Source organism: Micropterus salmoides, unplaced genomic scaffold (assembly GCF_014851395.1).
Source record: "Micropterus salmoides isolate LMB-PRFRI ecotype aquatic unplaced genomic scaffold, ASM1485139v1 Ms_hic_scaffold_3472, whole genome shotgun sequence".
NCBI classification, from domain to species: Eukaryota; Metazoa; Chordata; class Actinopteri; order Centrarchiformes; family Centrarchidae; genus Micropterus; species Micropterus salmoides.
Window position 1 is genome coordinate 1 of NW_024042787.1, and position 10,073 is coordinate 10,073.

At 38.1% G+C, this 10,073-nt stretch overlaps 1 protein-coding gene across 1 annotated transcript; it reads right to left on the reverse strand.

The window, feature by feature from the left end:
- Nucleotides 1–289: 289 nt before the first annotated feature.
- On the reverse strand, nt 290–9,705 carry LOC119884463 (tubby protein-like; the record flags this gene model as incomplete). Its single annotated transcript, XM_038694869.1, has 3 exons — nt 9,046–9,705; nt 2,731–2,782; nt 290–452 (listed from the first exon to the last, which is right to left on the reverse strand). Coding segments are annotated over exons 1-3 (253 nt in total), but the record flags the coding sequence as incomplete, so codon positions are not given.
- Nucleotides 9,706–10,073: the final 368 nt, after the last annotated feature.

Consider the following 10,073-nt stretch of genomic DNA (forward strand, 5'->3'; position numbering starts at 1 on the left):
TTCCTTGTATGTGTAAAACACTACTTGGCAATAAAGCTTCTGATTCTGATTCTGATTCTATAGTTTTGTGTTTGGCAACTATGCCGCTTGTAGTGTACACTTTGAACTGGGAAAAGAAGCAAAAACTGCAATCTCTTTCTGTGCAAGAACAATTACTTCCCATAAATAAGACAGACTGATCAAAAAAGCAGTCCGACATCTTTAGCTGTTCAATTCATAGTGTTTCTGAAATCCTCTGTTTGAGCTTTCTGAATCAACAGAGCCCCAGAGGGGTGCCAGCCTTACTAACCGTGGTAGATGGTGCTGCTGTTGCTGCTGAGGTAGGATTCCACCAGCGGAGCCTGTTCCTCGCTCTGTTTGGTCCGACGAGTGCGAGACCTCCCGTCCACATTAGACTGGACCATCAGGGGCTCCTGCCGCTTCTTCTTCTGCTTCTGTTCAAGGAGCGCGCGCTGTTGTGGAGGTTTCATGTATGTGTTCGTGCCAACAAACATGCCCAGACAGAAAGAAAGACAATAAAGTTTGAGTGAATTTACACCATCCTATTATACAATATTATATATTTATTATAATAAATTAAGTTAAAACAAAATTACAGTGGCACTGAGGTCACTGAAGTAAGCAGTGATTACCACAATAAAGAACAACCTCTATATGTGTGTGTGTACAAGCGTAATGTAATGTCTGCAAGGTTTTTGTACAAGCAGTACTGCGTGATAATCAAAAATAATAATTTAGCTGCTAATTGTTTTAGAACCACCTAAATTATATCCAGTACACATTTCCTGCATCTTTAAGAGGCAAAGTTTTATCCTCCCCTTCTTGTGTAAAACAACACTCTTCAGACATAATACATAATAGTTTCCCATTATAAACAAGCTCTGTGATAATCACTTATGATGCAGTACAGATTTTCTTGTAAGCTATCTTCGTACTGTAGGCAGAAAGGCAAGCAGCACTAACACAGACTCATCTGTTAAGACAGGAGAACAATCTGAAGATGTTTAAGGATGTGCTGCCTAAACCACTTTGATCTGAGGCTGGATATAGATATTCATCTGGACTAACTGTCAGCTATATGCAAGTCTTCAAACCAGAGCTCATCAATTATTGAAGGTTTCTATTAGTGGAGAATCCAGGCTGCAGAGCTGCGGAGCTCTTCAGTATCCCCTATAAAGCTCACATTTTTGCCAAGACGGTGATGGCCATAACAGTAGGAACATTTACACAGCACATGGACATGGTGGTTAAGGCTTTGACGTGTGGGTAAGGCATTTAACATAAAGTTTGGTATAAAAGGTTTGAAATGTGCAGCTACATGCAATCTTTAACTAATAAGTGACTTATAAATGAGAAAGATGTTTTGTTTTTACATCACACTGTTCTTTAAACCCTTTGTGAGTCTTAAATAAAAATAATAGGAACCAGCTGAGTGAGGAGTAAAATTAAGTAATTTATTTTCATGCTGCAATAAGTCATTAATCCAAACATTTCTTGACTTTATTGTCATCAGTAAGGCCATCAATCAATAATTATCTGTTTTATGATGTTATGAAGTCAGTAACTTTAACTCTATTCAAGCATGGATGAAAATGTGCAACAGACCTCCTGTTAGGCCTCACCATTGATTAATTAGAAAAAGACTGCAGGAGCATTTGATGTAGCTCTGACTACAGAATAGACCATGAGTGCTTTGAGTACTCCACTCGTGTTATATCAGTTCAGAAAATAGCTAGACATCAGCAACAGCACTTTTCATTATGCATAGAAAAGAACTGAAAAGGGTTGAACTGCAGACTGGGCATATTTGTTTTGTCAGGCTACAGCACTGCTGACAACAGTGACAACAGAGGTAGAGTGTGAAGCTGCCAAACTTCAGTTTGATTAAAGGATCTTGTACTCTGTCACTCTAACTCTTGATTTTGCGAGAGTAGCACCCTGAAATGTAAAGAGCAAGGGTGATTTACAGTGACTTTTTTTAACCTGTATGATTAGCAATAAACATGTATCTATTTTTCACCAAAATGGACCTTCACAATAGGCAGTCAGAATATTATAATCTCCTAAATGTAGATTATCACAATGTCTAGTCAATAGCTTTGTCAGGAACTGAGAGAGCAATCTATGTTAATTTGTTTCATTTTATTAGCATGAAACATGTATCCATTTTACATCCAATTTCAAATTCAATTTCAATTTATTTATTTAAATGGGATAGTGCACGTTAATGAATGTCAGTGACGTAAATATGCCAGATTTAGCCAAAAGGCTATTTTTCATCTGTAGTCACCACCAAAGGACCTTATAGCATGTACTGTACACAAGAATAAGGCCCAATCATTGTATACTCTCAATATATTAACCTCCTTTATCTAGGTTATCATAATGTCTACTAACGTGACAGGTAACTTTGTAAAGCACTGCTTTAAAAAAATTATCTGCTGTATTAGAATGCTTATGACATGTTAAAATATTTAATAGGTGTACACCATTGTGTGAACACCATTTAAACGTTTTTGGGTTAATACTGACATTACATTTTGTAAAATGTAATTTAATGGACTTTCACACCCTTTATACACACCCTCTCATTAGCACACTGCTCAGAGAGATAACAAGTCCTAGCTGCCAATTTTGGGCAGCAGCGGAAGTTTGTGTCATGATCAAACTGCCCAGTTGTAATTAATTTTGCCTGTGTGTTACTCTGTTATCAGAGCAGCAAAGACTTACCTGTCTGTCCAGTTTCTGCTGTCGGAGGTTGGTGCCCTCGTCATCTAAAGTGCTAAAAAGAAAAGAGCAAAGAAAGTGGAGGTTGATGTTTGTAATAGAATAATGCCATTTTCCAAACAGATTCAGTTACTTTACTTGCTACTCTGAAAACAAAAGAACACTTGCAGTATCTGACTGTATTTTAGCTTCATCGCCTATAATATATATGGTAAGCTTGTTGTGGACTGAAACCTTTGTTTTCGCATTGAGACCTAAATTACCCTCATGACTGTGAAGTCCTGCACACTACCACTACAGTGAATATACTTGTTTTCCATGAGTATCAATTGCATAAAAGATGTTTACACAACTTTGTGCATTCTTATCTTGAACATAAAATACAGAAGAATTAAAAGTATTAGGGAAGAATTTATTGTCCTATATTTGGGATGAATGCATCCGGTATGCATGCACTTCTCTGGTGCATAGTGTTGATACTTACAGTTGCTTATGCACTTCATGAATATACAATAGCCAGCCAAACTTGGACCTTCCAGTTCACTAATTTATTTTATGTCCACATGTTAAAACTGAGGCAGTTTAATGAGAGCATGTGTACTTTCATAGATATAGCCCTTAAAAAGTCCCCTTCAATAATACGGACCAGGGGGCTCTTACAACGCTATCAGTTAGCTTCTTCTCAGTGAGGACAACAGGAACATAATCAGAGGCATCACCTGAACGTGATGCTGAAATTGATGTCATGGCGTCCAGAAAAAAAAACATATGAAGCTGGCTCAAATCTTTAGAAAGGAGAAGAGGAACAATTTGAGGGAAACTTGATTTCCATTGCTAAGTTACTTTATGGTTTTATCAGGAAAGAGCTGCAGAGTTCCTTCTTCCTCTCCCTCTCTGGATCAATGTCCTCTTTACTAAACAAAGTTCTCCTTTCATTGAGACCCTGATTTTTCCGCCCTGAGACCCATAATTTGGTTTTAGGATGCATCTTGGTTTTCCTAGCTGTTGACAGATTAAGAAATTCTAAGTAGTCCATTATATTCTCTGTAAATGAATTTGCATTTGCACAACATTAAAAAAAGAGTGACTAGAAATTGTTAGAAGCCAAGAGTGACTGTGACTGGAGGTACTGTACATGTGCAGATCTCCTCAACAGAGATTAAGTTATCCTGCAGCAAACAACATTGTCATTGTTTTTCTTTGAATCCATGGCTTAAGAAACTGTGCCAGTGAACATATGGACAGCAGTGTCTGTCACAAGAAAGGCAGATATAGAGGATCTCATGATGGCAGGTGTCATATGCTATACAGATTGTAAAGCAATTGGAGGCATATTTATGATTTTAGCCAATGTAAATAAAATTGACTTTACTTGATTTGACATTCTTTCACACAGAGTATTGAATGTTCAACCCATGTTGCCAGAAATGTAGCTGTTAAAGTGTGTCCTTCCTTCTGTGGCCAGCTTCACAAAGGCTTCAGTTTTCACAGTGGAAAACATATCAAAAGATCCACAGAAACTTCACAAACACCTCCTGCTGCATGATCCACCTCTCTGCTGTCTGTATGCTCGGTGTGTTCCAGTATGTTCTGTGGCACACCATTGCCCTGTTAAAGCTTCACTGTAAGCTGTGGCGCAGTTGGTGAATCATTTAGGACCATTATCATGAACAGAACAGTAGCTGTTGACATACACAATTCACCTTTCAAGAGAGATGATTTGATGAAAGAGACTGTGTGTGTACTGTATCACCGCAAACTACATAAAGGGATTTCATTGTTAGGTACAGTATTCACCCTCACCACCCGTCCTACTGGTTTAAGTGTCTTTCACCAGGTCATTCTGTTGGTGTTGCTGAGGAATGTGACAGATATCTAAATATTGTTTTTGTGTGATTTATTTGGACAAATTATGTTTTGATGCTTTGGCAACACTGTTTTTGAACCTTTCATGCCAATAAACTCATTTGAATTTAATTGTATTGCTACAACCCATGTGTTCATTGTTTTTACATATATATCTTAAAAGATTTCTTGTGTCCTCTGCAGACTCAATGATTGTTCCTTCCACCCGCGGCATCTCAGATACCCCTGAGAAACCTCAATGGTTCCTAATTAGAGGGCAATGAGATATTTTCTCCTGAAGAGTTGGAGAAAATGAGCTACAGCAAAAGAGAAAAGGATGAAAGATGGGGGGGTTACCTATGAGAAAATTATGTTGTTTTTCCAGCACTCTCACCTATGACTGAAACTAAAAATGTTTTTACATGTAAATTTTTCCTTACGTTGCTTAATCCATTTCATACATTCTGCCTTTAAACGGATATTGTTTTACTGTGAGGAGCTTATGACACAGGCACCTAATGGATTGCTCCTTTTTTACCTTTTTTATTTACCTCCGGGTATGTTTTAAAAGACATGTTTTACTCTCAACAAATAAAAACAATAATGTAAAAAAAACTTAAACGTAACGTAACGTAAAAACATGTATTTGTCAATTTGTTGTCTCTCGGTTTGATTAATGGCAACTGCGGCAAATCTCTTTTCATTTCCTACTAAGTCTTACTGGTGCATGATAAATAAAGCCAACAGGTGGCTTGTCAAAGTGGTTGAAGAGTGTTTTTAGACTGTTCATACTTCTGTCAAAAGCCTGAACAGTGACAGTGGATAGCCAATCAGCTGCATGTACAGCATGTAAGATCAGTCAATTAATATTTAGTCCAACTGTATCGCTGCACGACCAACTCTAGTTTGAGGACAAAGGCCCACACAGATGCAATAAAAAATGTATTTACCTCCCACTCTCTGTCAGACATACAGATAAACAAAGCACTCCATGTCTGTAATCAGAGTAATCAAGTGTGTGAATAGGCATCAGACAGGAAGATAATGACACAAACAGAGCTGTTCCAGTGGAGGTCAAACAGCTCATTATTGTGGAGAGTCTCCGGTCACTCTTGTCCTGCAACACACTCATGGTGAGGTTTACAGGAATCTTTATAGTCTTAAATGTCTCTTTATTGTAATGTAGTGCACCTCAAAACTCAAGGTGAAAATGCTCTATATAATGACCAGGTATAATACATGACGCTGAAGTTGAAGTCCATCAACCATGACAAATTTTGAAACTTCCCAGTTGTGTCTTGCTTGAGAAAACCTGAGTAACATGTAGATATTTTCAAAACTCATGAAACGACGCAACAAGTACAAGAAAATATGAAATATAAAGAAGGGAGGCTCTGCACAGTAAGGTCCCATGCAAGTGTTTATTGATGATTTTGGTTATTAAATATTCATCAGTAAGTCTAGTGAACATCTAGTGAACAAAAGCTTCTTGTATTGATATTTGTTTTGGACCTAAATGTGCAGAGCCTTCTTTTTAAATTAAAATGTATCATCTAAATTATATTTTGAAGCTGTTTAACTATTTGGATGCTATTTGATGTTATTATCTTATTGTAGGTAAATGTTCTGATTCATCATACTTTTGACCATCTGTATGCCCATTTAAAGGGTAACTTCTGTATTTTTCAACATGCACATTATTTCTCCATGTTTTTGTGTCTATATGACTTACTGGGACAACATTTTTTGAAACTGGTCCAGCATTGAGCGAGTGTGCTGCAGTCGGCAGCAGTGAAACAGGGCTGCAAGCAACGTAATCCTTGCGGGCAATTGCACCCCATCAAAGTACTTCAAAGTGCTTGTTTTTGCAAGATCAGATTGTTATTACAAGTATCTGACAGCATTGTGGAAATTATCCCTACAGAGATATACCTTTTTTAGAGAGTAAGATTCTTTTTGTTTAACCAGAAACAGTCATTAGATCGCTATCTTCATGCCATCAGACTCCATTGATAGAAACAGTAAATTTACCTCGCACAACATGAGAGTAGCTGGTCTACCACTGCCTCAGTCAGTTAGTTAGTTTGTGTTATTATGTGACTTTGTTGTTTTTGTTTGTTTTATTGTGTGACTTTGTGTTTTTGTTTGTTTGTGTCATTGTGTGACTTTGGCATTTTGAGGAGTTAAAAACACCAAAGTCACGTGATAACACAAATTAACCAATTGAGGCAACAGTAGACCAGAGAAGTAAAATTACTGTTTTTGTCAAGGGAGACTGGTGGCTTTGATGAGAGCAATATAGTGACTGTTTCTAGTTTTTAAAAAAAGGATGTTATTCTTTAAAAAAATCTATAAGGACCATTTCCATAAAGTTGTCAGACAGGTAATAACAAACTGAGGGGAAAATAGTGGACATACTTTGATGGGGGCACAATTGCCACATAGACACAAAACATGGGAATATAAGGTCTAGGGTGAAGGTACCCTCAAAGTTAAAAATAAACCACTTGTATTATATTGTTAGAATTTGATTGTACTTTGCTGTAACATGAACATTTACAGAAAACAGTACCATAAACGTCATGTTTAAGACAGCATTGTTTACAAGCTGATGCTGTAATATTCAGGACTGATTTTCTTATCATATTGACATTGTGAGTTGGCTGTTTCATCATGTCAACATTACAAAAAACTATTGAAATTTTAATTTAAAAATACATAATTCCAAAATAATTGTTTTTTTATTTACTCAGCCAGCCACAAGTGAATTTGGCTTTTCCTCTTCACACTTTTAAAATTGTTTTATATGCATCACCAGGTTTTATATGTGTGACAACAATGGAGGACAATCCAAAATGCACACATAAGCATGTCTAATTTTCATTTGTGTGGTGCGATGTATAAAATTTGATTGTGAGAAATAATCTGATGAGCACTGCACAGACCCAAACCTTGTAAGTAAAGTAAACAATGCAGCTAATATTGACAGTATAAGAACACTAATATAGAATAAATAAACTAAAATATATAAATATTTGTGTTAAATTTTATTAATTCATTCATTCTACTAAATAAACCCATTCTTTTGTCAAGAGCTTACATTTTCTGCTCTGCTCTCTGAGTTCATATCAGAGGAAACCAGAAAGAATAAGAGATTTGCATGAATCTTCCACTACTGAAATGCTAATCTGGTGAATTTGCTCCCCACAGAGAAGAACTGTTTCTTTGAGAATGTGTGTGTTTGTGAAATATCTTCGTCATTTTGTCAATTTCTGTGAATGCAAGTGTTGTATGTATCTAATTTGATGAGAGAACCACACAGTGCAGCTCTCTCCTCCAAGTCTGTACAGAGGCCCATGCATTTTTCATGGCAGTTTTACGGGATGAGAAAAATAAATGAACGAAATATGTCTTGTTATCATATTATTTCGTCGTCCACATTCAAAAATCGAAGCGGTGAGAAGGCCAAAATGTAGAATGTAGAGGTAAAGAACAAACTGTATTTATTGGGTATAAATACAGTTTGTTCTTTCCCCTACTGCATCACTCATGGAATCATATGTTTGTTTAAGTTAATCTAATGATCTCAATGAATGCTTTTGTATTAACTGTTTCTACAGTCTTTACCAGAAGTTTAAAATAAATTCCACACAGATCACTTTCTGCTGTTGTCCTGATGCAGTCTCATTCTGAAATTCGTGGACTGAATTGAATTATCCACCGTAACTTATAGCAACCATGAGCCAATGGCTTCAAAGTAAGCAGGGAACCATGGCAATGGGTGTTCAATCAGAGGAAAGAGCCAGCAGTGGTAGAACTGCACTTGAAATGATGAAAGCAGATATAGGTTTTACAGCAAGAGACTAAACGTTCATAAATGCTCACATTTTTGATATTTTAAAAAAGATACTTTGCTACAGGACTATAGTCCCAGGTTCATACAATAAAGATCATTTCTGCAGACATAAGACAAATGCTTCCTCAGTGATTTTGAAATATGTACCATATGAATGTGACCCTACGTCCTACATTCCATTGAGACTACTACTTTAGAAACCAATAAACCAACACTATTTCTGAATCTAATTGCAGGCAGTTTTACATGCAAACAATATAATAGTGTAAGGAAAGAGAATATTTTTCTGCCTGTGAATCATGTTGAGACTTCAATAGTTTATGGAGATGAAATTCTGGGATTCGGGTTTGCATTATTAAATTTTTTCTGTGGTCCTTTTAAACAAGAGCCTCAGTTTAAAATATAAATGCATATCCACTAAACACGTTCATGTTAGTGAAAACAAGATCACAGTGTTTGCTTTTATTGTGCCAATTCAATGTTACCGCTATCAGTCTGATCTCCTTGTCAGACACTCACATGACTGAACACCCGCTCAGACACACAACCATGCACACACTGCTACAAAAGATGAACACTGTGCCCTTTCCTGTGCTCTCAGGAATGTGGTACAGTACCTGTAGGGAATCCAGTCGGAGGAGTGTTTGGAGCTCATTCTGTATCAACCACTCTGACTGCCGCTGCCTAACTGCGAGGCTAACGGCCTGCAACAGCACCAGTGCAAGTGGCTACGGGGTCTGAGGACAGCGATCACAGGCAGAGAGCTCACATCCCCTGTTCATCCTCTGCACGCAGCCCTATATCCCCAGCCTGCCTCTGCGTCTTCGAATGTCCTCTAACTGTGGGGCAGCAGATGACTAACAATCCAGACAGGCAGCCGCACTCCTCAGTCATGCACAACAAGCACATGAAATAGCTGTTTTCTTCTCTCCCATGTGTATGCTTCCAGTCAATGCCTCTCCTCTTCTATTCACCCATCCACCGCCTCTGCTCCTGCTTTGTGCTGGCTCTCTTCCCTCGCTCTCACTCTGTAGGCACTATCTAAATCTCCCTCCGTTTCTTGCCCTTTAAATCCTCCCCTCCCCTCCTTTCCATCCTGTCTGTCCAAATCTCGCTCTGTGCCTCTCTGCCAAATCTATCTCTCGTTATCTCTTGTACAGCATCACCTACAGCCACATGGAGTGCAAAGCCTTAATCAAAAAAGGAAAAAAAGGTTATAGAGAACTGCCTTTGTCTTGCTTCTTTGATGTTCCTTCTACGCTATTTCTGTACAGTACCACCCCTCCTCTCTATAAGGGTAACCGCACAAACACTCTCTCTCTCTCTCCCTCTCTCTCTGTTTCTAACACTGTATATTTCTTGCACACTGTCTGTGTTGCATGAGGCATGTAAAGCAGGGACTCAGATGTGTTTTCTGGACCATAATTTATTTATTCTCTCAGAAGAAGAGGCATTAGCATATGACTGCGCAGACTAGTGTTAACAGCCTTTAATTCAACACGCGCTACAGACAGACAAAGGCACCCTGTGATAGTGCCACAGCTCTGAATGTCTCTCACACACATCTGCTTCCGCCCTCCGTCTGCCGGCCCTCACTGTCACCACACAAACACACATCACTCACTGTGCTCCCAGGGTTATTCAG